The 27218-nt window shown below is 41.8% G+C and overlaps 1 protein-coding gene and 1 pseudogene across 15 annotated transcripts; one reads left to right on the top strand and one right to left on the bottom strand.

Annotated features, from left to right (window-relative positions):
• The first annotated feature begins 943 nt into the window (after positions 1–943).
• LOC310830868 (large ribosomal subunit protein eL43 pseudogene) lies at positions 944–2342 on the top strand (annotated as a pseudogene). The gene is made up of 2 exons: positions 944–1258; positions 2328–2342. The product of its transcript is annotated as a large ribosomal subunit protein eL43 pseudogene (transcript).
• Positions 1689–27218, bottom strand: FBXO47 (F-box protein 47). 14 transcript variants are annotated; one of them, XM_083709574.1, is made up of 13 exons: positions 26892–27218; positions 25188–25256; positions 24958–25068; positions 21770–21977; positions 19446–19616; positions 16518–16594; positions 16324–16401; positions 14901–15009; positions 14246–14422; positions 12053–12199; positions 10475–10617; positions 6663–6822; positions 1689–3207 (listed from the first exon to the last, which is right to left on the bottom strand). In XM_083709574.1, the coding sequence occupies exons 3-13, from the start codon at positions 25015–25017 to the stop codon at positions 3098–3100; spliced, it is 1440 nt and encodes a 479-aa protein (XP_083565700.1). In that variant the 5' UTR covers positions 25018–25068; positions 25188–25256; positions 26892–27218; the 3' UTR covers positions 1689–3097. The 14 variants fall into 14 exon arrangements, with proteins under 14 accessions (XP_083565700.1, XP_083565701.1, XP_083565692.1 ...); XM_083709575.1 differs by having other exon boundaries at positions 25188–25252; positions 26851–26898; XM_083709566.1 differs by lacking the exon at positions 26892–27218 and adding an exon at positions 26765–26867.

Below are 27218 nucleotides of genomic sequence, written 5' to 3'. Positions count from 1 at the left end.
GCCTCTGGCAACCCAGAGCAGCACACGGAAACGCCGTTTACCTTCCCGCCGGAGTGGTACCTATATATCTACTTGCACTTTGACATGCTTTTGAACTGCTAGGTTGGCAGGAGCAGGGACCGAACAACAGGAGCTCACCCCATCGCGGGAATTCGAACCACCGACCTTCTGATCGGCAAGTCCTAGGCTCTGTGGTTTAACCCACAGTGCCACCCGCCTCCCCAGGAACAGGTTGTATATATATGTAAATAAACCACATATCATAAAGACACCACAGTCTCTGCTGTGCCTCATTTCCAAAGGAAACTCAAGCCCTGGAACTCCCTGGAATCCCACACTGCTGTGGAGATTGAGGGTGGGGTGCAATAACTTTCTTCTGTCAAAGAATGAGAACTGAAAGTGGGGTGTTACTGCACTCAGATTTTGCTTGCGGTCTTCCCCTAAGTATCTGGTTGGCAACTGTGAGAACAGGATGCTGGGCTAGAGGGTCATTTGGTATGATCCAGCAAACTCTTATATTTTTAGTTCTAAGTTAACAATCAAGCATGCTTTTGTCAAAAACAGACCTTCAAGAAACAAATAAATTACATCAAATAAATGTCAGTTGAGCTACTAAATGCTTTTAAAAGTATAAGTGTGTGTCTGGGCACCACAATTTAAGAAGGATAATGACAAGCTGGAAAGTGAGCCGATGATGGCAATAAATACGATAAAGGGGTCTGGAAACCAAGCCTTATGAGGAACGGTTGAGGGAGTTGGGTATGTTTAGCATGGATAAGAGGAGACTGAGAAAAATCATGCTAGCCATCTCCAAGCATCTAAAGAGCTGTCACGTGGAAGATTTTCTGCCTTCCTTCCTTTTTTTTTTTTTAAAAAAAACAACCCTTTATTGAAATTCAAGAATTAAGAGTGTTTATAGCAGTTCGAAAGCACATCAAAAGCTCTCTCCCTGCGGCCTGCAGCGGTAACAAGATGGCCAAACGAACCAAGAAGGTTGGGATTGTGGGTAAATATGGTACCCGATACGGAGCTTCCCTGAGGAAAATGGTGAAGAAGATTGAAATTAGCCCGTATGCTTAATATACTTGCTACTTCTGTGGAAAGACCAAAATGAAGAGGAAAGCTGTGGGTATCTGGCACTGTGGCTCTTGTATGAAAACAGTAGCTGGTGGTGCCTGGACATACAACACCACTTTAGTGATGACGGTGAACTCTGCCATCACTGAAGGATTTAAAAGACCAGCAGAAGCATTTTTTTGTTCCACTGTTCCACTTTTTCTACAGTTCATGTCCTTATTGTCAATTAAAGGTGGTTATGAACATGGGGGGGGGGGGGGAGAAAAAGAAAGCACATAAAAAGTGCAAGTAGATAAATAGGTACCGCTCCGGCGGGAAGGTAAACGGCGTTTCCAGGCGCTGCTCTGGTTCGGCAGAAGCGGCTTAGTCATGCTGGCCACATGACCTGGAAGCTGTATGCCGGCTCCCTCGGCCAATAAAGCGAGATGAAAGCCGCAACCCCAGAGTCGTCCGCGACTGGACCTAATGGTCAGGGGTCCCTTTACCTTTATAGATTTTCAATAACTTAGAATCTCTTGCAAAACCTTTATAATTCTGTGAAAATCTAAATTCCAATTGACTTTTTATCTTCTGTGAATAGAAATAATGCACATAAAAACAAACCACCTTCAGTACATGCTCATCATTTCTTGTTATTTAATGTAATGTCCAATAAATAGAAACATAATTTAGATAAGATATATACATATATATTCATACATTTTAAAAAATGTTCTTATAGTTGGGCATTCAATATATTCTTTCAATTTCACTGAGAGTTTAAAAAAAACTGACAGTAGTTTAAAGTTATAAGTATATTCAGGAATTTCTTTTCTTTAACTGAAAAAGGCATTTTTTCCAGTTATAACAGAGAAGCAGCAAAAGTTTTTTTTAGAAAACCAGCAGAGGGAAAGATAAATACTGCTGCTCACATCACCTTCTTGTCTCTCTCATCACACTACATAAGCATAAAGGTGTAACGACGCTTAACCCAACATGGAAGCTTAACTTTTTAAAAAATTAGTCCCACACCAAATTCAGAACAAATCCACAACAACTTCAGAGTGCATTTTGCCAAGTCCTTTTTGGGAGTCATTCATTCTGTAGTGATGTACATAAACACAAAAACAGCATGGCTTATTTCTGAATGAATAAATCAACCAAGGTAGCTTTAAAATAACTATATTTGCATTTCTGATTTTACTACAGATAATGGATGGGAGCAAAGGAGTATCAACGATCAACGATCAACGTCTGCTTTGTTCCTTCAGTATGCAAAAAGTTAATCAGCCCAATCCATTAAATGCAGTCCACATTTAGGTACCATAGTACAAAGTCCACAAAAATGTCTTTCACTGGGGCCAACATAATGCACTTTGCGATCTGCTAACTTTCTACATGCCATGCTATGTGGGGATCCTTCTGCTACTCCTCCGATTCTGGGAAAATGTCTATTTTAAACCTTCTTTCCGGTGAAATCACATACAGTTAACAACTTTAAATTATCCACAGCAGAGTTCTCTGTTTTAAAGGTTAATAGCATAATAGGGACTGGATATAAAACTGATTGGGCCTCTTTAATTATGCTTCCTTCATTTTAATGAAATCCCAAAGGGAAACCAGAACTAAAAGTTACTTCTCTCGGTCTTAGAGTGACTTAAAAATGAAAGAAGAAGCACTTGCACTACCTGAAGTATTTAATGTGACTGTTTTGTGCTCCTCTGCCCAGTTTTTCCAAAGCATAGCTCGCTTCTCATTTCTGCAAACCGATATCCACCTCCTGCTAATGCAACTGGTTTTCCAACACAGCTAGTATAAATATGTATAATCAATATATAGATATATAGTTTGCATATAAATATATAAATATTCAACAACACACTTCAGAAGCTGCAAAAAAAAAAAATTTTTTTTACAGCTATAATGCAGTTTCCCATGACCACTGAGGTGCGAATCTTGAAGGCCGGTTAAGATATTGGCAACCACATGGGAAAGAGGAAACACTCCTCATGGTGGTATCTTCTCCAAAATGCTGAGAATTTTACATGCTGCTACTCATGGCCAGATAAAGGATTTCCTTATGAAAATTTGCCTGTGCATTTACCAGATGAAACAGATTAAGAAAGCTGCTGTCTTCCTCATCGTGCTCCCCTAAGTGAAATAAACAAGAGGTAAAAAAAAAAAAAGACATACTTTTATGGAAACAGATTTTGCAGAATCTGCTTAAAATGTGCAAGCCTGTGGACTATTCTTAGTGGCCACACTAACTGTGCTATATTAGTGATTTGTGACAGCATTGATTGCATTGTTATAAACATTTAGTGGCAAGTGGCAAGCCAATAGCTCACGCTGCTGCATATTCATAGTGATTTGGTAGCAGATATTAAGTTTTAATTTATTTTTCACTTCTGCAGTGTGAAGCCATTTAGAGAATTACACATTTATAAGGACACTCAACTCTGGGTGCTCACAGAGCTTAATTTGAGCTAGAACTAGAAACTGGGTTGTTCCTTTTTTTTTTTTAAACGCAGGTTGAAAACTGCAGGAGTCCAACTTCAATATTTTGAATAAAAACCCAATGATAATCAAGGATGAATTTGTTTTTCAAAAAGACAAGGAAGTAGAAGAGAAGAGAATACAATCACAAATCCAAAGCACAAAAACAAATATATGTTCTGTTAGTTGCCCTGAGGGCCAGACAACACAATGTATGAAACACATTGCTGTGGTTCTGCCCTCCACTCCCAGTAAAGTAATAACTATGAGCTCAGGGTTGGGAACACTGAAGGTGCAGAGAGGGTTTTAGATTTTCACAATGCAGCCCTGATAAAAATCACTCCCTGGAGATTGTTCGCTATTTGCCCTTGCTATTGTCACTCCATGACAGTGCTGCACACAAGTCAAATAGCAGCCTCACTAATGTGGTCCAAAGGAAAGCAGAGCAAGATGTTTGGCACCAGCTTGGCTGCAGGAGTTGCCAGAAGGAGGCGTACAAAAACATTACAATTATTATCATTAATTGCATAATTAAGAACATAAAAATGACTTTAAATGATATTTTGGAGTATGCTAAAGAGGAACCCTAAACTCAGGAAGACGTTTTATCAGAATATAGAATCACAGAGTTAGAGAGTTGAGGAAGATTTTGAAGGGCAAAACCCCCCCCGGAAATTTGTAGCTACAGCATCCCTTATAGGGGACCATCCAACCTCTGCTCTAGGGCTGCCATACGTCCTGATTACTGGGTTTTCCTATAAAACAATTAACAATTTTGGGGTCTTCCTAAAAAAAAAGAAAAGAAAAGAAAAAGCTCAACAACCTTCAGTGTGTCCTGGTTTTTACTTTTGGCAACCCTAAAAACCTCTTATGAATAGAATAGAATAAAATAGACTTTATTTGCATAGCCGACAGGCCATAGCATCACAGGACAAACACCAACAAAAATAAAACTTGGCAGAGGTAATAAAATAATAATAATAAAACGTAGTAATAATAATAATAAGATCCTAGGGGAGAAATCCGGGTAACGACACTGATGTCATTCAGATAGCAGCTCTCAGTCTCATTGCTCTCTCGATAAATTTGGCAACCTTCTCTGTTGTCAAGCTGTTCTGGTCGGCTAGGAGTGAAAACAATTTGGCTTCACAAGAGCGGCCCGGGATGGCAGATAGGAGCGGCGTAATGGTCTCGTCCCTGAGATCTTTATATAGGGAGCAAGACAAGAGAACGTGTGACACAGTCTCTACGTAGCCAGCTCCACAGGGGCAGAGCCGGTTCTCGAATGCTATTTTTTGATATCTACCTTCAAGAACAGCTGAGGGTAACATATTTAGTCTGGCCAGTGTAAAGGCCCGTCTGAGTTTTGGAATGGTTAAGGTAGATAAATATGGTGCCTGAAAATCAAAGCACTAAATTTCTTAATATAGGCCAGGTTATTCTGCTGCTCAATATCCTTCATGCGCTGGTCAATAAAGATTTTTGCCTTGGGGAGACCCATTTTCAGGAGATGCTGTGCTTGGAGGCCACATGTAAGTAGTTTTTGATGCACTACTTTGGACCACCGACTTCTATGAGCATCTCGTACTGCTAGAGGTAGTAGTCCGGATGGGTTTAAATTTAAGCGAAGCCAATAGTTGAATGTTCTTAACCAGGTCCGGGTTTCGACGGAGAGGAGGCCAGTCTCCAGCCGTAGGGCCGCATTTGGTGCGCATGGTGGAACGGCTAGAATCTGTCTTAAAAATTTAGACTGGACCGTTTCAAGTGTGGCAATTATTTCCTGTCCAGATTTGGGCCCCGTAGAGTAATTGCGCCAAGGGTTTTGCTTGAAAGACCTCCAGAGCTGCTGGGATATGTCTGCCCCCCTTCGTAAAGTAAAAGCGAGACAGTATTTTGGCGCTTTGAGATGCTTTTTCCCTAGCATATTTATGATGGGCCTCCCAGGCCCCTGTTGACTGGAAAACTACTCCGAGGTATTTGAAGATTTTGACCTGTTCTATTGGCTGATTGTCCATCTCCCATCTGTGATGTCTATGTCTCCTAGCAAAGACCATGACTTTGGTTTTTTGGTGATTAACCACCAGTTGATCTCTCCTGCAGTAGGCTGAGAATTCTCTTAGTAACCTTTTGTGGCCTACTTTAGTTCGTGATAAGAGAACCGCGTCGTCAGCATAGAGGAGCACTGAAATTGATTTTTCGGCCAATTTGGGGGCATGAAACTCCGGGGATGTTAGGTATTTGACCATGTCATTTATATATAAGTTGAATAAGGCCGGGGCTAAAATACAGCCCTGCTTGACGCCTTTGGTGGCTGGTACAGGGCCAATTAGTTGCCCATTTACTGAGGTTCTTACATATAACTTGGAGTCTTTATATAGGCTTTTTATCAAGAATAGTAATCTTTTGTCAATGTTGGTAGCATTGAGTTTAGCCCAAAGTTTGACTCGTGAGATCGAGTCAAAGGCCGCCTTCAGGTCAATAAATGCTGCGTATAGAGTTCCACGTGTTTTATTGACGTATTTGTCAATGAGGTGTGCTAATACGAAGCAATGGTCTATTGTTGTTCTGCCCTGTCTGAAGCCGGCTTGTTCCTCTGCCAAAACTGCCTCAGTTTCCAATTAGCTTGATGTGGAGGTGTTTGGCATACAGTTTGCTGGGGATAGTAAGGAGGCTAATGGGTCTATAGCTCGCTGGATCTGCCATAGGACCCTTTTTATAGATTGGAATAATTACTGCCTCTGTCCAGCAACCAGGTATTATGCCTGTTGAATCGATGTATGTAAATATTGACGCCATTATAGGAGCCCACCAGCTGATATTGTTCTTCATGAGCTCTGCTGGAACCTTTTATGTCTATGATCTAGCAAAGCTGCTACATGTGCTATCTGTCTAACAGAGCTCTCACTTCAGAGCTCAGCCAAGCAGCCTTGAGACAATGCATTAAGTGAAACTATTTCCTGCACCTAACTACCTAATTTGTGTGAAAGGCTATCGGGCATTTGTGAATTTACATGGAGCAGAGGCACCCAGTGAAACTAGCTGACAGGGACAAGCAGTAATTAAAGAAATGAGCAGGTGACAACGGTTATGCTACCTGTAGGATTTCTTACCCGATATCACTGACTGCAGTGCGTCCATGATAATGTGTGCAAAAGAATTCTCCACGCCTTGCAGGAAGTTGTTCCTTTCACCCGGAGTACTGAAAACCTTGCAGACTTTCTGCATCATTTTAACAGCCCAATCCATGCAGTAGAGGTCCTTCTCACATACCTAGCACAAGAACAGAAAATATTAATGACCGTTCCATTGATTGGACGGACAGCAGTTGTTGATCTTTGATTCCTCCCTTTTCACTTCAAAACATCAGTGATGGGGAATCTATGGCCTGCAGATTGGCCCATCAGCCTGTTTTGCGAAACCATGTCCACCTTTCCTGTGCTTGACGTCATATATGACATCAGGCACAGGAAAGTTCAAGCCATGGCTAAAAGGAAGATGTGTTCTCTAAGTGTACTGCCAATTCTTCCTTTGCAGCCAAAGGTCAGCACTTTCTGTAAATTTAATAATATTATACCCAGCATTGCTACAGTGCTTTCAAATGTTCAAAGTGATTTACATAATCTTTACAACAACCCTGTGAGATAGACTGATATGATTATCTTCATGTCGTAGAATAAAGGGCCACTGAGTGAGGTCAGGGGCGCCGACTTATAAAAAATATTGGGGGGGCCCATACCGGGGTCCTGCCCCGGGAAGTTTTCTAAATTTTAGATGAAAATTAGTGAGTTTTAAAGTTTTTTAAAAATATTTTAGAGTCATATGATCAACATTAGAACCCCGAAAACTCGACTCTCTATAACTCCACACTCCGGGAAACTCGACAAGCCTGAAACACTTTTTGGCTTTGAAAAAAGAAACAAAACAAAAACACGCACGGTATTTTCGTAAAAAGCTAATTTAATTTACAGTAACAATTATGCTTATAGACTATTACAGAGCTGTGAATATATAGCTCTGAAAAGACTGAAATGATATTTAAATAAATCCTAAACTATCATTAAAAGAATAAAACATAAAATATTGCTGTCGCACAGTAATAGCACTTTGATTAATAAGTGAAATAGCTAATTTAAGCTTACTTTGAATAAGGCTGAGGGTTCATTAAATAAATATAATATCTCAAAGTTAATGCTTTAATACAGTTAATAAAGTTAATACAGTATGCCTAATACTGTATGTAAATACTGTAATACTGTATGTAAATAACGGGCTTTAATTGGGTCTTACACCCTAAAAATATTTAAGTATTTGAAAATAACTAATACAGTACTATAGTAATATAGAAATACAGTACTAAACTAGTACTAATATTTCAAAACTGAAAATTTAACATTCTGTATGTATTTAATTCTCTATTTTATAAAGATTTTTAATATCTGACAGTGAGTTTGGAGTAGCCCAATGCAAAAATCCTGAGGATCCATGTGGATCCGTGCTTTGTAACCACGTTTTTGCACCACTGTGACCCTAGGCAACAGTGGGTGCGTGATTTTTTTGGTGCAAGATGTAGCCATGGACATGCTACGTGATCTGATGGTGAATTTGGGGTGACCCAATGCAAAAATCCTGAGGATCCATGTGGATCCGTGCTTTGTCACCACGTTTTAAATGGGTAGGGAAGGAAAAACACAGAAGGGACAAGAAGCACAAGAGGGGTGTGCGGAGAAGCAGCTGGCTAAGAATGCAGGGGAGGAGTTTAACGGGGTGGGGGGGAGGAAAGGAAGGCAAAAGTCCCCCCCCCCAAGCCAGCCCTCTCTCTCTCTCTCTCTCCCACCTGCATCCCTAGAGCACGGAGAGGAGGAGGTGGTGGGCTGGAGCCTGCACGCAGTGTGACTAGGAAAGAATTAGAAGGAAGGACTCGATCCTTTCCTTAACCCTCTGCTTGCCAGGAGGGCAGGGGATTCCCTGCTCTTTGTTGAGTTTGAGCAGAAGCAGCAACAGAAACGGGTGGGCAGTAAGACCCTGAGGCAGAATGCAGGAAAGCAGCAGCTTCCGCCTTCCCTCCGCCCGACCGCCCATCTGATTTTTGCCTGATTTTTGCCTATTTTTGCCCCTGCGCTCCGGCTCCAGGGACCACACATTCACTCAATAACACGCACAGACATTTCCCCTTACTTTTTAGGAGAAAAAATCTGTGTGTTATAGAGCGAAATTTACGGTGATAATTTACTTAAATTATTGGGGGGCTCTGCCCCCCCAAACGAATTTTTGAGGGGGCTCGGGCCCCCTCAGGCCCCATGGAGTCGGCGCCTATGAGTGAGGTCATGACAGAAGTGAGACCTGAACCAAGAGCTTTCCGATTCATAGCCCAGTTTTTTAGCCACTGTACCATGCTAGCTCTCAGCAGGGATTGGTTTGCTCAGTCTTGCATGAAAAGCGATATCTACCCTCTTCTTCTGTGCAACAATTGAAGGTACAGAAGTCTGTCATCCCCACACCCCGCTGCATTTGCTTGCCTGACAGAAAAAAGCAGGAAGATGCACTTGTTATCTGTACTAATTTGCCAGACATCACAGTGTAGCTCTGACACATATTGTAACGCAGGCAAAATGTGTTAGATGCAGGGCATTTTGACACATTTTTCGTGTGTGTGTGTGTGTGTGTGTGTGTTGGTTGTGTGTGTGTCTGGTGTGCAGATTCCAACTAGCCTAAATGGGAACCAGGCTATTAAGAGAGTAAAATGTAGCTGCAAAACCCAAATGAATTATTTCTCCAAAGTGTGTTGTACAAAACAAATGCTTTCCCTACTTAAGAGCAAAATCGTGCAGTGGGCAATACGCAAAGCGACATACTTGGATGCTGCCATAGAAACACCCTAAGGCAGGATAATTAGCCTTGCAGTATTCACAGAGATAATATTAAACTGTCTCTTTCAAAACTTTGCTGTAATTTTGTTAATTTTGGCAAGTAGCCTGAACACTGTAATAGAAAAGCTGGTGCAAAAGGGCCAAATTAAGATGACATTAAACATCTCTAGTTTTGTCTTCTTCTAAATAACAGGCAACAGAGAGGGAGAAGATAGTAATTAGGATCAATACTATAGATCATAAGGAAGAAGTTATCCCACCTGCTGTGGTCTTAATAGAAATCTCTCTCTCTCTCTCTCTCTCTCTCTCTCTCACACACACACACACACACACACACACACACACACACACACACAAGCTATTGGGCCTGGGAGGCAGCTTCCTTTGAGGCCATTTTCTTCCCATGCCAAACAACAGTTTCAAGGAGGAGGTGTTTAATCAAGTGTTGGCTCCCCCCCCCAATGCTATTGTATCAATCATTTCTCCCCATCCCTGGCCATTCATAGCGGCCAACTCCTAGGGTCCAAGGTCCCTTCGCTCCCCCCTAAAAGATTTGAGGGGGCCGCCCCCTCCAAAGTCGATGGCCATTGCCATTAAAATTGTGTGTGTGTGTTGCATCATGTGATTGATTGTGTGGGGTAGGGCTTACCTGCTGCCCCCCCCCAATATTTTATTCAAGTTGACACCCCTGGCACCCATTATTTTAAAGAGAAAGTAGCCATTAAATGCAATAGTGCATTTAACACCATGATTAACAACTGCAGCTCAGTGGTAGAGCATATGTTTTGCATGCAGAAGTTTCCCCCACTCCAGGTTCAATCTCTGGTATCTTGAGGAAGGGCTGGGTAAAAAAAACCCAAACCAAAACAGCCTGGAACTCTGGAGATCTTCTGCCAGCCACTGTCAACGATACCGGGGTATGTGAATGTTCTGACTAGGTATAAGGCAGCTTGCTGTCATGTTTCTATGGACAATGGGTTTGGCTCTTTGATAGGCCTTAATTTTTGAAAAAGGTACTACAGGAAAAGGAAAGTTGCCTGTTGATTGCTACTCACCAAAGCCAGAAAAACCACCAGCCTCGCCAGTTCGATAGCTCGACCGTTCACAGCTTTACTAGCCATAAAAGTGAAGCAGATATTGTTTCCGCACAAGATAAGGAGCCGGGCACTGTTTTCCAGAAGCCAGTCACGGGGAACCACTGTTATAAAAATAATATTATTTTTTTTAAGACAAAGTATTTTAAAAATACGTCTTCAACTTTTTTAAAAAAACTGCCTTTGTTAGTTGTATTTCCTCAAGATACAATACAGCACCAATAAAGCACATCTAAGGAACAAATAGGGGACGCAGGTGGCGCTGTGGGTTAAAGCCTCAGCGCCTAGGACTTGCCGATCGAAAGGTCGGCGATTCGAATCCCTGCGGCGGGGTGTGCTCCCGCTGCTCGGTCCCAGCGCCTGCCAACCTAGCAGTTCGAAAGCACTTCCGGGTGCAAGTAGATAAATAGGGACCGCTTACCAGCGGGAAGGTAAACGGCGTTTCCGTGTGCGGCTCTGGCTCGCCAGAGCAGCAATGTCACACTGGCCACGTGACCCGGAAGTGTCTCTGGACAGCGCTGGCCCCTGGCCTCTTAAGTGAGATGGGCGCACAACCCCAGAGTCTGTCAAGACTGGCCCGTACGGGCAGGGGTACCTTTACTTTTACCTTTTTTGAAGGAACAAATAATAATAAAAGATAATAAAAAATATGAGCTACAAAACCAACCAGCTTCTCAGCCAAGCAATAAAATGCCAAAATCCCAAAAAACCTGGAACGACCTACTGCAGAGAGTAAATAGAATCCAGCACCTCTCTGCTTCCTTTTACAGTCCTACCTCGGGTTGAAGTTGCTTCAGGTTGAGCGCTTTCGGGTTGCGCTCCGCGGTGACCCGGAAGTAATGGAATGCATTACTTCTGGGTTTCGCCGCTCGCGCATACGGTAAAAATGACGTCACGCGCATGCACAGAACCAGCGAATTGCGACCCGCGCAGACACGGATTGCATTCGCTTCAGGATGTGAACGGGGCTCCGGAATGGATCCCGTTCATATCCAGAGGTACCACTGTACTATTAAATAAGGCAGACTTCCTCAACCTGGTGTTCTCTAGATGCTTTCCTACATCTTCCAGCCAGCATCTCCTACTTTATCTGTGTCCAGATCCCCATCTCCCCCTGTGAATGGAGAAAACACATGATGGCCCTGCTGCACCCAGTTTGGCCCTCAGAGCCAATCTGCGTAGTCAGCGAGTCATTCCGAATTGTGAGTAGCATGTATCTTGGCTGAGTGTGTGCACATTGCAAGATGGCTGTGTTATTGCTTCACCTTGTGCCGACATTTTAAGTTTCCCAGTTTGTGGCCACAGCTTATTGAACCACTGCCAAGTAATTGGGGGGCATGCCAAACTATAGGTCTGGGCACATACTGAAATGTCATGTTCAGTGAAATTATCCTGCCATCCAAGCAAAACACTCAGTCTAGACAGAGTCAATTCACAATTCATCACCAGCCCTGAGTCATGTGAACTGGCTCTGAATGTGGCTATGTCATAATCTTCCGGATTCTTAGGAGAATGAGTAGAAGAAAGGCAGTACTGTACCTGAAAGTTCATCCAACAAACTGATGACATCATCTGCCGTCCACTCTTTTGCTTCTGTGTCATACAGTAGTTTAATGGCATCTGCCAACCCTTTCAAACTGGTTTCGTCTGCTGGACCGTCAGTCGTTTTCTGCCAAACCACATGCCCTGAATTACATTAAGGACAACAGTAACTCAGTAGAGGTGACTGCACAGCAAACTACACACAGACACACAGACACATCAACATTGTGGGGTTAGGACTGTGGCAAAATTACCACAACTCTTTTAAAAGTTAAGTAGTATTATAACTAATATTTTAATCCTCCCCCCAAATGGATTGGAAATATAGAAGATAAATGTTGAATTAGGGTGAGGTACCGTATGTGGGTTACACGGGTGGCGCTGTGGTCTAAACCATTGAGCCTAAGGCTTGCCAATGGGAAGGTCGGCGGTTTGAATCCCCGCAATGGGGTGAGCTCCCATTGCTCAGTCCCAGCTCCTGCCAACCTAGCAGTTTGAAAGCACGTCAAAGTGCAAGTAGATAAATAGGAACCACTCTGGTGGGAAGGTAACCGGCGTTTCCATGCACTGCTCTGGTTCACCAGAAGCGGCTTAATCATGCTGGCCACATGACCCGGAAAAACTGTCTGTGGACATTGCCTACCAATGCTTTGGTGTCAGGTACAATTGACAGCACTTGCTTTTTGACGCGAGGTGACTTTGTTAAGTTTCCTGCAAAACTGACATGAGGGAGCAGTAATCTATGGGCATGGAGAAGCACTGCTGTAAACTAGACATTGTATTTTGGAAAAAAGAAACATAGCTGTGTAAGAAGACACAGATGGGAAATAATATGGTGGAGGGGTGAAATGACAGAAAAACTAATCTTTCCTCACACTAAACTGTGAAAATCTGTCAAGCACTTTCTTTACTAGCTGAGGCAGGCCAAGTCTGGGGGCAATGTGTAAGATGGTGCCTTCCTTGCAAATGCCAAGGTTCATCAATCAAATTGTGCCTTTCTCTTCTCCTAAGGAGAGGGCATGAAACAATTACAATGCCTGTCTACTGCAGCATAAAAGGTTAGAAGCTGGTTCCACACCTAACAAGGACAGTCTCTTCAACAAGAATGATGTAAATCAGAATACTTTCATGATGCTTTCCCTAATACAGTGGTAACCTCAGGTTACATACGCTTCAGGTTACAGACTCTGCTAACCCAGAAATAGTACCTCAAGTTAAGAACTTTGCTCCAGGATGAGAACAGAAATCGCACGGCGGCAGCAGGAGACCCCATTAGCTAAAGTGGTGCTTCAGGTTAAGAACAGTTTCAGGTTAAGAACGGACCTCCAGAACGAATTAAGTACGTAACCAGAGGTACCACTGTACACTCAGGACTTCTTGCAATTGCTATAAAATTTTAGGGTGCACACACACACACACACACACACACACACACACACACAGCTGACACACAATCCACAGAAAACCAATCCTTCTCCCTCCAAAATTTAGGAAATATTCCCTGAAAAAAATTATACATTGTTTTAGCACACAGAACAATCTTGGTTCTCCTGATGACTCTAAATATTTCCTCTGCAGATAAGAAACCTTTCCCAATAATTCTTTCTCTTCTAAATACTTCAAATCCTGCCTTACGGGCATATTTTGTATATGAATAGGGTGGTCCGGTGACCTGGATTCAAGAACTAAAGTATTTACCATCTCAAAAGAATGGCCAGACTGCCCAGGTAATGCAATCACTAAAACATTATCAGGTATCCTGGCAGACAGGAGAGAAGCCACACACTCAAATTTCTCTGGTAGACCTGCCTCTTTCTGTGATGCATGCATGATGCTTTTAGGGTGGTCTTTGGCTTAAGGGGTTGGACAATGTCTAATGTCTTAAAAGGGGCTTGCACATCTTTGTTCTGGGTCTTTCACCTCCTTGCAAGGGGGGGGAGGGACTTTGTTGCAACAGAAAAATAAAGATCTGCCTTGCTTTCCCTGAATCCTGCCTCCAGCCATTCTTCTCTGATCCATCATGGACTTAGGGGAATCAAAGTCCCTTGGGGAGTTGGACAGCAAAAGCCAACCCCCAATTCTTTCTGCAACAAAACATTTGGAATTGCATAGGCAGAATTTACAGATAGCCTACCCATATATTTCTACCTATGTTATAGATTCTGTGCCTTATTACTTAAAACAGCTTACCATCCAAGTTAGAGGCAGGCCCAAACAGTATATATAGTAACCGGGCTTGATTTACCATAGGCCATGGCTTTAAAATACGCGTCAGCCAAAATGCCGAATCACTCCGATGAATCCAATGGTTCAAAAGAACACTGCGGCAAAAGATCCTTATCCTCAGCTCCAGTTTTCGGGCACTTCCTAAGACATTAAATCAACATGTAGGAATCAGCCTTGGTACAGAATAGCCTGATTTTACATTGCTGCAAATAATAGCAGAAAGTGAATTCTACAGACTCAGGCTGCAAGAACATTACTGGCTTAAAACACAGATAGGTCACAAAATCATAGCATCGTAGAGTAGGAAGGGATCGCAAGGGTCATCCAGTCCACCCCCTGCAATGCAACCTCAGTTTCGATTGAAGCTGGCTTGGGGAAAATGCAGGAAAAGGCAGCATTTTGTAAGAAGCAACAGGGCTAATGTAGATAGATATGGTTTGTGGCTAATGTTGTGTATATACTGCTTCCTAAAACAGTGGGGGGGGGGCACACTGGTTGCAAAATAAATGGGAGTGTGTACACAGTCTCAGAGTCAAGGATCTTGCCCTTGCCTTGATGGCATCTGAATTTAGAACAAGAGGGTTGTAGGACACCATTCTCCTTCACACGGTGTATTTACCAGGTTTGCTGCCGACAACTGTCTGCACTCTCCGGGGTAAATTACTCAACTCACAGAGGAAGTTATAAACCCGATGACATTCTAATTCATCCCAACCTGCTGTTAAAGTCTGAAAACGTTACAGAGAAAAACAAAAACAAAAGTAGATACATAAAGATCACCAAATCACTTTGATAGGTCCAACATCTCTTAGCTATGTATATATTTTCTGTGTACGGTATTCTAATATGACTCAGTACTGAGTTCTAGTTGCCTGACTCTACTGTCCTTGGGAGGGAGGCAATGAAATTAATGCAAGCAGCCAGGGGGAAGTAGCAGAAGTAGAGGGCTGACAGGGGAGACAGATACTAATCCTCCAAAGATGAAGAGCTGCATCAAATACCTGGGAGGCAGTGAAAGAGTTATAGCTCTGCCTTTACCAACAACAGGAAGAGAATGAAACCTCAAACAGCAAAAGTATTATGCCATAGAGCGAACTCTTTGCTGCAGAGAGAATATCACACCTTCAAAAGGGAGTTGAGGCTCCTACAAGTAATTTGAGAGCTGGGAACAAGGCTAAGGTAAAGCAACCCCTGACCATTAGGTCCAGTCGTGACCAACTCTGCTGTTGCGGTGCTCATCTCGCTTTATTGGCCAAGGCAGCTGGTGTACAGCTTCCGGGTCATGTGGCCAGCATGACTAAGCCGCTTCTGGCGAACCAGAGCAGCGCACGGAAACGCCATTTACCGCCGGAGCAGTATCTATTTATCTACTCGCACTTTGATGTGCTTTCGAACTGCTAAGTTGGCAGGAGCAGGGACTGAGCAACAGGACCTCACCCCATCGCAGGGATTCAAACTGCCGACCTTCTGATCGGCAAGTCCTAGGCTCTGTGGTTTAACCCACAGCGCCACCCACGTCCCACAGGAACAAGGTAGGGGGTCCGTATATCCATATAGTAATACCGGTGGGAAAATTAAGATTCCCAGGACAGATGGAGGCATATTTTTTGTCCATTCCAGAACCTCATAGTCATAAATTCAGGTCAGAAGGATTTCCTCAGAAGGATTTTGTAGCGACACTCATTTAAAGCAAATTTTAAAGTTTGCACCAATATTTCCAAAATTACTTCTTGAAAAACGAAGTATCGGGTATTTTCCCCATGGAAGCTTCCTCAGTGATCTCTAACCAGTTCTCCCTCTTTCTGTCACACAGTGATTCGGAGAAATGAATGGAATAACACTGACTTCTGATTATGATTTCTATGACACATCAGTGCAATTAACATTTTGGAAAATAACAGACAACCTCTCTGCTAACTCATATTTTTATCTGTGATGACCAAAAATAGGAACTACAGGTGAAAACCAAGTCCCCAAAACTTTGTTTAGTTTCAAAGCAACCACGAAACCCAAATGCTTTTCTCCCTTAAAGTATCCTTTACCTGTAAAAATACTCCGTAACACTGTAGTCCTAAACAATGAAATGGATCTGAGCAGCCACTAAATTTAAAACAGGAAATCTATAAAGATAAAAGAGGGGTGGAACCTTCAATTTACTAGGCATTTTAGGAAGCATAAGGCAATTTGCATGTGCAGATGTACAAAGGTGGGTTTTTAAAAAAGCTGTTATGCTTACTTCTGAAAGTATCTTGTGTATGTACTTCAATCTCTCCTTTGTAGGTAGCAATAAAGTACACCTTTTTAACAACAGGCCTGCAAAGAAAGAAAAAAGCACACAAGAATATTTTGAAATATTGCTGTTAGGAGCCAGAAGCCCGTTTATTTAATAAACTAAATAATAGGCTACACACTGTTAATAGACAGCTAGTTAGGATAGTCATATGACAATGACTTTCCTTCTTCTGTTTCCAGTAAATTATTTCCTGAACTACCCTTCCCACTCTAAGCTTCCTTGCTTTTCTGCTGTCACTATACTTCCTTCTTTCTTTTCTGATCCTCCTACTCACTCAAATTTTTCTAATCCTACTACTCACTCAGAACTGTGTCCTTCTTTCAGGATTGAGGTTTTTGAGCTTTTTCTAGTATTTAAGTTTTTGAGCTTTTTTGGGGATTGAATTGCCACAGGGTGGGCCAGATTAGGCCCCCGAAAAGGACTTTGGACATGCCTGACTTAGGCCCTCTGAGCGGGACAGCACTGACTGCTCCATACAGCCTCTCTGGCACACAACAGGTATTACACAAATGTTTATTATTAGCATTGCTAGTTGTAAATTGATTTAGTTTCATTTACTTAAAATGACTGTTTGGATTTAAAGCCACATCAGCTGGATAAAATGAAAGTGCTCCAGATTAATTGGTTTATAGATCAGTCTATAAAGCTGAAATCCTTTGAGGCCTCTGCCAACTTTGGCTCCTTGTGTTGACAATTGCACATCAAAGCACCTCAGAAATGGTTGTTGTTTTTAAAAGGTCATGTAAATAGCATTTCAAGCCTTGCAAGAAAGGTTGTGTCAACTGTAAAGTGACAGCTACTAAAAATATTTATATTAAAAAGAAATACAATAGAATCTGAAAGTACACTGGGGGAAACTCAGCTACCCTTGTCCATCATGGAAAGAAGAGCTTTTGACTTTCTTCCAAGCCATGTTAGAGGGTATATTATTCTGAATTATTATGGCATAGCACACAAGGAAGCAACAACAGAGTTGTTTTTTGATGTAGAATTTGGAACAGCTTGTTTGTAGTAGGGGAAAAATATTTCTAAGCCAGTGGAAACTTATGGTTTAAATTTTTATTTTAAAAAACTAGGTCAACAGTGTATTGTTCAGGAAAACTGGTAGCGAATTCTGAGTGGGAATGCTGGAAATATATTTGGGGGACAGACAAAGAAGGCTGAGGGATGAAAGTGTAAAAGAGCTTTTTTGCTCATTCAGCTGCTGAAACAGAGAACTAATGCCACGTAAGGGCTAAGGACTTGGAACATAGTCCTTTGTCCTGTGTTGATATCCCTGCTTAGCTACAAAACTCACTTGGTGACTATTTTGCTATTCCAGAAGGAGCAACACATTTTGATCATTTTGTAGTGCTGTTTCCCCTGGCCGCCAGCCATGCTGCCTGGGGCTGATGGGAGTTGGAGTCCAACAACATCTGGAGGACCCAGATAATTGTAACTTTTTGTGTACAGTTCTAGTTGCCTTATCTGAAAAAGGGTATTGTAGAGTTGCAAAGGTTTCAGAAAACAGCAATGAAAAGAACACCTAGGGTTTTTTCCTTATTTTTTTTTAAGACAAGTAAGAGAGGACATGATAAAGGTGTATAATATTATGCATATTGTGGAGAAAGTAGCTAGAAACTCTTCTATCTCTAACATAGTACTGGAACCCATAGCCATTCAGTGAAGTTGAATGTTGGAAGATTTTGGGCAGACAAAAGGAAGTACACCACACATTTTAAAGTATGGAAATTGCTCCCACAAGTTATAGTGGTGGTCACCAACTTGGAGGGCTTTAAGAGATGATTAGCAAATTCATGTTGTATGAGACTATGTTCTACCTCCACTGGGACTCATAAACAAGGGAGAGTGCCATTATATTCATGCCCTGCTTATGGGCTTCCCATATAGGCATCTGGTCAGTCACAGTGAGAACAGATTGCAGAACTAGATGGGCCTTGGGCTTGATCCAGCAAGGCTCTCCTTGTGTTCCTTTTGTAGAAGCCATCTTTCAAAAGTGGGAAACTTGGGTTGCTGTGACCATCACAGACTTGCTGAACTACATGGGCATTATTCAATTCCTAACTTGTACATGGAACTGATTCCGTTTTTGCAGGATGCAGCAAGTGTATGTTACTACTAATGATGTAGAGGCCATCTTGACTCTGGTCCTGGAACACCTGCTCCTAGCCTTGCGGGCCTTTTCCCAACTAGACTGGGAGAGTGGGGCCCTGACTGACTCCAGCTACAAAAGCTGAGGCTACGGAAAATATTCTTGGACTGAGGTGTTGTTGCATGGGTGCTATTGCAGGTGGGCAGGGGGAAGTTGTTGCTTTTACTGAATTTTTTTTTTTTGTATCTTTATTTTAGATCTCATGATTAATGTGGAAATTGTTCAATTTGATGTTTTATTTATTGTTTATGACTACTTTTGTTATGTTGTAGGCAATTATCTATTTTTTCATGTTGTAAGCCACCTTGAGCTTGGCTTGAAGTATGGAAAGGTGGCATACAAATAAAATTGTGTATGTAGGCATGTGTTGTATGTAGTAGAAAGTATTAAAAAGAACTACTGTCCTCCTTTTTTGGGTCTTTCATTGTAAAGCAAAGAAATTTCCAGCAAAAGTCTTTGAGACTTGAGATTTATGCTCATCTGTTGAGAAACGAACCCTTGTTCACTATATGACTGAAATTGGATCTGGATTAATTGCCATAGAGAAATTAACCTCCTATCCTGCTCAATAATATTTCCCTGTTATTTTAAAAAGATTCAATTTGTATCTATGTTCTTATTCTCCAGTTAACCAGGATCTTGAATCCTGGCTTCTTTTTATTTAATTGAAATATTTTTTTTGTGTCCCTGGAATAAAAAAAAAATGTAGTTGTTGTCACCTAAGGATTTGTAGTGTTCTAGCATGGAGGATCCTTTCCTACAGCCAGATAGCTCAGGATTATGAAAGTCCTGCCGCAAAAGTCTTCGGTTTCCTGTAGGAGTTGAGATGTAATTAATAAGGCGGCTGCTGATAGTCTTTGATACCATGCTTAGCATGCTGATATCCTTCACTGAATAAAAGGAGGAAAAGAAAAAACACACACAACCATGAGCCCTTATTCTCTAGAAAAACATTGTTGCTTATCAAGTCAATAATTCACTTTATCTTAGACAAAGGGTGGCCTGAGGATTCATTGTGGCCTCCAGTGACTTAGATTAGACCTTCAGAGCTCAGCTAATTTTCCCCATCACAAGACACAGGCAAATAGCTCTTTTGCCCTTTCCTCTCACCCATATGAGGTTCAACAGAAACATTTTCCCAGAATGCTTATTATGAACTTCAGGATGCTGACTATTCCAAGATTACTGTTGCTCTTACAAATTAGTTGACAATTTGGGCTCACAAGGTGCTTTGCTCCCCTTGTTGATGCACTGCTGGGAAAGAAGCAGTAGGCTGGGCCTGAGGAGCAAGCCAAGGAAAATCTTTTGCTTGTTTCCTGGCAGTTCAGCAGGAGCAAGGAATGAGTGAAGCACCTGCAACTAGCATGCCACTCGCTCACATTAAAACACAGTTTATTTTAACTATGTTTTAATGTGATATGTGAACCAGGCCAATGACAAGACACAGTTTAATCATGTGACTAAGTATGGTAAGTCCTTCTGTTTCCATTGTTCAGGCTGGGAGTGCTACTGCTTATATATAGTCAAAATGGCACAAGAATAAAAGGGACACGGAACCCACAGCTGTGCAGAAATATAACACATCTGGGGTGGAGGCAGGACGCTAAATGGAGGAGGGGAGGGCCCAAACACCCCAGTGAGAACTGAGCGTGCTCAGTGGCCGCATAATGCTGGGATGACAGTTGAAGAAAGACAGACAATCAAGTGGAACAGAATGGCTAGAACCCTGAACAAGAGCAATCTCCACTGCAACATTTTGTCGCAGGCTCCAGTTGTCTTCTAATTCCAGTTTCTTAGTCTGAAAGTTGATGTCTCATAAACAGGAACTTAGCATTTCTGCAATGTTGCTGATTATGTTTCGGCAGCTTTATTACAATGCCTTCCATCCCATTGTCCTCTTTGCCACTTAATTGTTGGAGCCTATCTCCCTTTAATTAGTTAAATCTGATTCTTGTGCATATTCATCCATCCACCAAACAGGTATTTTGCGGAGGCAAGTAATTGTTTCTGAGCTTGCACAACCCTGAGTACTTTCCAACTCCATAGAAGCCCCTTCTGCGCACTGCATAAGATATAAGTATATATGTACAGCAGGCAGGGGTGGGGACATTTTTCAACCCAAGGGCCACATTCTTTTGTGGGCAAGCTTCTGGGGGCCATATACCAGGGGTGGCCAGAGCAATGGGCACACCTCTTACCTTTGTACAGTAGGTTACATTCCAGCCATGCAAAAGTCGGAGGTTTCTATACCCACATATACACACACCTCCCCATTCTCTTTCCAGGCAAGCAAGGGTCATTGCCACAGCTAAAGGCACATTCCAGCCAGGCAAAAGGAGTCAAAGAGGGTGTGGGAAAGAGTTCCTAGGGCTGAACTAAGAAACTGAAGGACCGCATTTGGTCCCAAGGCCTGAGGTTCCCCTGATGTATAGACCAGGAGTCTACAGTATAAACTAGGAGTTAACATTTTTTAAAAAACAATGTAGGCACTCTATACTGAGAGGTAAAAACACATACAGTGGTACATTGGTTTACAAACTTAATCCGTTCTGGAAGTCCGTTCTTAAACCAAAGCGTTCTTAAACCAAGGCGTGCTTTCCCATAGCAGCGGGGGACTCAATTTACAAATGGAACACACGCAACAGGAAGCGGAACACGTTCTGCTTCCAAGGCAAAGTTCACAAACCAAAACACCTACTTCTGGGTTTGCCGCGTTCTTAATCCAAGTTGTTCATAAACTAAGCTGTTCTTAAACAAAGGTACCACTGTATAAGTCCGAAAAACTTGAACAGCAGCATAGGGGCAATGAGTCCCGAACTAAAACAAGCCAAAGAAGTATACCACAGGACCACTGGTACAAAATACTCTGCATCTCAATAAACAATAACAGATCGCCACTGTCAATTATAAATGAGCAGCCTCGCCTGATAAACCAGACATAGTGGCTTGCCACATAGGAACTGGCAGCTAATGTGGTATGCTACATTTGGCAAATGGGGTAGAGCTTTTGTAGCAGATACATCACAAAGCCTCAAATTCTCACCTGGCAGATATTCTAAAACCATCTGAAAGATTTCTAAGGGGAGTGCTTTGAAATCCCCAAGGGTTGACAGAGATGGAGAATCTGCATCCAGGGTGCTGCTAAACCTGCTGGAACGACGGTAGCTTCGTCGATATTTCTGGTTTGGAATCAAGGTATAGCTGGTTCTTGCAGGATATGTCATCCTTCTTCCTCGGTTCATTAATCTAGCCTGAAAAGCGGGAGGGAAATCCACAGTATAGAGATAAGGAAAATGAAATCCACAGGAAAATTGAAAGGAACAATGAGCTCAAGGACTATAAAATGGCATGATTGGTATATATTACACAAACAGGGTAAATGTTGAATTTTATAAGTATAATATACAACACATCAATCATCCTTCCAAATCTTTGAGTCGTTTTCTAACATCTACTGTTGTCATACATAAATGTGACGTCTCTGAAGTACTGGCAGTTCTTTGTTTTATAGCCAGAAGCTTTTCAGTGAATTTACATTTATTTCCTCTAATCTGGAGAATCACAAGAGCAGCAAATATGTAGCAATAAGCTCACTTCTACACTCACAGGCATGGAGTGGGCCATTCCATGTCAAGTGATCCAAAGACTTTTACGTTACCATTTTATTTTGCTTTCAGTTTCAGTTTCCTAAAAGTAATATAAGAGAAGGTCCCACATCTCAGTTTATTTTTTATCTCATCCCGTTACGAGGGTTTGAAATTTCAAAAAATTGACAATTTTGGCCTTGTTGGACTACACGAAAACCTTAAAAGCTCAGCCCAGAATTGAGATATTTCAAAACTAAAAATACAAATCTCTTCAGAACTTCACGGGTTTTAATATGATATGGCACGTGATGGACTTATTTTAAATTTTAAAGTTACATAATTTAAAATTTTAAAAAGTGATTTAAAAAGTAATAAGATTAAACATTTCCATCAGCTTCCTGCAAAATTTCATCTTTGGGATCTCAATGGAATCACATTAAAATACATCTATTTTTTACATACATGTTGGCCTTATTGGGTTCTATTTAGGATAAATGGCTCTTCCTGGAGTAAAATATAACAGAATAAACAAGACTTCAAACCTATGACCAATATGGGTTTACTATCACTATACTCTAGGCCTCTAGAAAACCTGCTTAGTCAAGACAGGAGCCTAGAAAAATGTTTTGCACAACAAATCAATCATCATAATAAATGATGCTGTTTGTGCATATATCTGATTTATTCATAGAAAAGAAAGCATAAACGTTCAATATTTCTGACTTCTTTTCTGTCTCTAAATGACTTGTAAATTCTCACAACTTGAGAACCCATATTTGTTCCAGTAACAGTGCACAGATAATTTTTGAGCCCTTGCACTTTTTGTTTTCTTCTTCTTTTGCAAAATATGCCTCAACAGAAGTACAATATTTGACGGCAGCGTCATTTTTTTTGGCAGATCTTTTTCTCTAGGTACAGTATTTCCTTTTTTCTTTTCTTTTTTACAAACAGGGTATTTTGGATTCAAATGATCCAATTTCCCTCCAAATAAAGGCTAAAACCTCCAAAGGTAGTTGGGTAGTGGCATCTCAGTAAGAATACCCAAACTTGGCAAAAGCCGCAGCCTACAATGGGAAAAAATGTTTAGCAAATATACATATTCCAGAAGCAACGCGGGTGGCTGTAGTCTAAACCACTGAGTCTCTTGTGCTTGCCAATCGGAAGGTCGGTGATTCGAATCCCCTTGATGGGGTGAGCTCCTGTTGCTTTGTCCCAGCTTCTGCCATCCTAGCAGTTCGAAAGCATACCAGTGCAAGTAGATAAATAGGTACCACTACGGCAGGAAGGTAAACGGCATTTCTGTGTGCTCTGGCACTAATCACGCTCCTCCATGTGCCAGTAGCAGTTTAGTCATGCTGGCCACATGACCCGGAAAGCTGTCTCTGGATAAAAGCTGGCTCCCTCAGCCTGAAGCAAGATGAGCGCTGCAACCCCATGGTCACCTTTGACTGGATTTAACCGTCCAGGGGTCCTTTACCTTTACATATTCCAGAAAGGCACTCGGTCTGCATGATTTATTTACTGTGTTAAAGCAGAAATCCCATCTATGGAAGTTTACTCCGATTGAACTTAGTGTGATTTAACATGTGCCATCCTAAAAATACTTGATAAAAAATATTGACCTGAGTAAACTTGCATGGAATTCGGCAGGTAGGCTGTATAAAGGAACTTCAAAATAAGGAATACAAAAGTTAACTTCTTAACTCACAGCCTTGGGAATAACTGGAGAAACTCCAAAGTTCATCTTTGGATTAGAAGATACATACCACCACCTAGCTCCAACAACACCATATTTGCCCAAGTAATAAAATGTTGTTGTTTTTTAAAGATTGCTATGCTGCTTCCTAGTTAAACACTCTCAAAGAAGGTTACAACCAATTAAATATAGCATACAAAATATAAATGCAGCCTAAAACAACCTATCTTTAAAACACAAACAAAGCAACTAGAAAAGAACAATCAATACTTGATTTTGGAGTGAACACTCCTTTAAAGAGCTCTTTCCTCCGGCCCAGCTTCCTGGATGAAAGGTGAGGTGTCCAGGACAGCTTTACTGACCAGGGATTTCAGAGGTATGGTGTCACTGCTAAGAAGACCCTGTCCTGTTCACTGCTAACCATACCTCATTAGGGATGGTATACTCAACAAAGTCTCCACTAATGACTTTGATGACAGAGGAAAGTAGAAAATTAGGAGAGAAGGTGCCCCTTCGTATTACCCTGACCAAGACTGTTTAAGGCTTTAAAAGTCAACAACAGTACTTTGAATTGTGCCAAGAAATATACTGGCAGCAGACATACGAAGATTGGTCTCTGAGGCCATTCCTCGACAGTAACCTGGGTGCTACATTTTAGATCGGTTAAAGTTTCTGGACAGTCTTCAAAGGCAGACCCACGTAAAATGCATTACGGAAATAAAATTTTGACATTATTATATAATTTAGAAGGTATGTTAGATGGTGACACAAGCATTATAACATGGGAAAGAGAACAGTTGATGCACCAAACTTAACAAGAAAAAGGCACTCTGGACAGAAACTGTCAAGCTATAACGCTGGATCCATGAACACTGAAGTGCTGTAAGAACAGGTTGCCCACTCACACTCAAATTGACAGGTTCACCTACCGTCAACTGGTTCACCTACCGTCAACAGCTCAGTCTTAGCTGGATAGAACTTCTTTTTATTGGCCTTTATCCAGCTCATTATTAACTCCAGACAACTTGTTCAGGAATTCCAGCACCACCTTGCGAAGAACTGAGGAAGAAATAACAGATTATCATCAGCCTATTGCTGGCAATGAACTCCAAATCCTCAAATTGCATTTCTCAACACCTTCATGTATATGTTGAATAAGGTGGAAGAAAATACGAAACCTTGCAGCAACACAAGAGTCATCTCCCATAGAGCCGAGCAACTGTCTCCAGTCACCTTGTGGAATCTACCTGGCAGATAAGAGTAGAATCATGGTCAAATTTAGACAAGTAATTCAGAAAGATATAATAGATTATACTGAAAACTGTCAATACAGCAGTCCAGAACAATAAACATGGAGACAACGGTAAAGATTCTATTCTAGACTGTAAATACATGTGAGAAGCAAGGTATAATATTTCATTTTTGTAAATGTTAAAGATCTGTCACTCTGTTGATTTTTTTTAAAAATTGCCGCCTTCCTGTTCTCAACACATTTACGGTAAGTCTGTATTTCTGTATCCAACAGTAGAGCCCTTGGCCCACATTAAATACTACAGAATACAGAACCTGTGGCAATTCTTCATTTTGACACTACCCCACGATAATGTTTGCCCTCTCTGAAGTGAGGCACACACACACACACACCTCAGCCCTCTGTAGCATCCATGAAGCCCTTGCTACAGAACCTGTCAGATCGCGAAGACAGATTTACGACACCTGAAAATAAACGTACATACCAGTTTAATGAGTCTCAGTTTAATGCTGTGTTGTGCACAGAGCAGCAATTTGAACCGGCATCTCTCATATTCAAATCCCACCCTCTTGGCCCTCACAGGTGGATAAAATGAGATGAGGATATGCCAAATTCAGTTACAATAAGATACAAAGAGAGAGAGAGAGAGAGATAAACCTGCTTTAGCTATTTTAACCCTATTTTAGCTGCGTCTCACCCAGTGTGGCTAAAGATAAAAACCTTCAGTTTTGTGTGAGGCAAAGCATATAGACATGCCATAGTAGCGGGGGAGGGGACACCTAGGCCTACTGCCTCAATTTAAAATTGCAGCAATCTATTTTGGGCTATTTTTTAAAAAAAGAATTAGTATTTCACTTTGCAGAGTATTAATGACGGTATTACGGGAGTTTAGGTTTTCTCCACATATGTCGTTTATCTGAGGGGGGGGGGGAATCAAAGGGTACTCTGTTAAAATATGGCATCTGCCTGCCTGTCAGAATTGTCAGAGTAATAAAATGCTTGTATTCAGAATTAATGAAGTGTTATGAGGAATAACAGCAGCTGTGTTGGTTCCACAGAGCAATAAACAGAGTGAGCGAGAGGCTGCTTTTTATAATTCATGCATTTCCGAGCTTCTTTTTTTCCTTGATTTTGAACATTCCACCTCATAGATTTTATTTTATTTTTTTAATTTTTATAAGTGCACCACTAGCGAATTTGAAATACCCTAATTTCCCCTAATAGATAGATAGATTGCTGTGGGATGAAATATCCTTCCATCCGCCAAAGCATCCATTTTCCAGGCATATTTAAATCGGACTCATTTAAATACGATTTAGCATGGACAACGTTTTACTTCTCGTCATTCTGAGAATGCTCTGTATATAACTTTTTGTTTGTTTGTTTCCACCCCCCACTTCCCCCCCCCCCAAGGTGTCCCTACATACAAAAAGGTGGTCCTGTCAAAAGATAACACAACTGTGTGCGCCTGCGTTTATAAAAGCTTGGCACGCCCTCATTTACCACAGGAATGTCCTTTCTCTCAGTAGCAGAGCCGAATTAGTTAAGCCCCTTTATAACATCTTTCAAACTTCCCGCTTTCCCGCCACATAGGGGGAATCAGAGATCTCCCGCCTTCCTGTCTGATCACGCCCCCTAACCAGGACTCCTTCCCCGCCCTCCTTCCTCCCAAGCCGTGCGTGAATTTGGCGCGCTCATTTGTATGCATGCCGCCGGGGGAACACCTGTGTCGCTTCCCTACAGGAGTAATTCACGAGGAGCGGGCTCGGCTCTTTGCAAAAAGGGCGCCAAAAGCGACGGCGGCCTCCTCCTTCCCTTGAGATATGTGAGACTGGGAAGGACAGTGACAGGAGTTTAAAGTCCTGTCTTAGCGACACTTTCCCGTGTCAGGTTCTCTCAGCCTCGCCTCTCACATATTTGAGGCGAGAAGGGATGAATCCTGACACATAAAGGCGTG

The sequence above is a fragment of the Podarcis gaigeae genome (assembly GCF_964106915.1).
Source record: "Podarcis gaigeae genome assembly, chromosome: 13".
Classification (NCBI taxonomy): domain Eukaryota; kingdom Metazoa; phylum Chordata; class Lepidosauria; order Squamata; family Lacertidae; genus Podarcis; species Podarcis gaigeae.
Note: the sequence above shows the minus strand (reverse complement) of the source record. Positions and strands in the feature narration are given on the sequence as shown.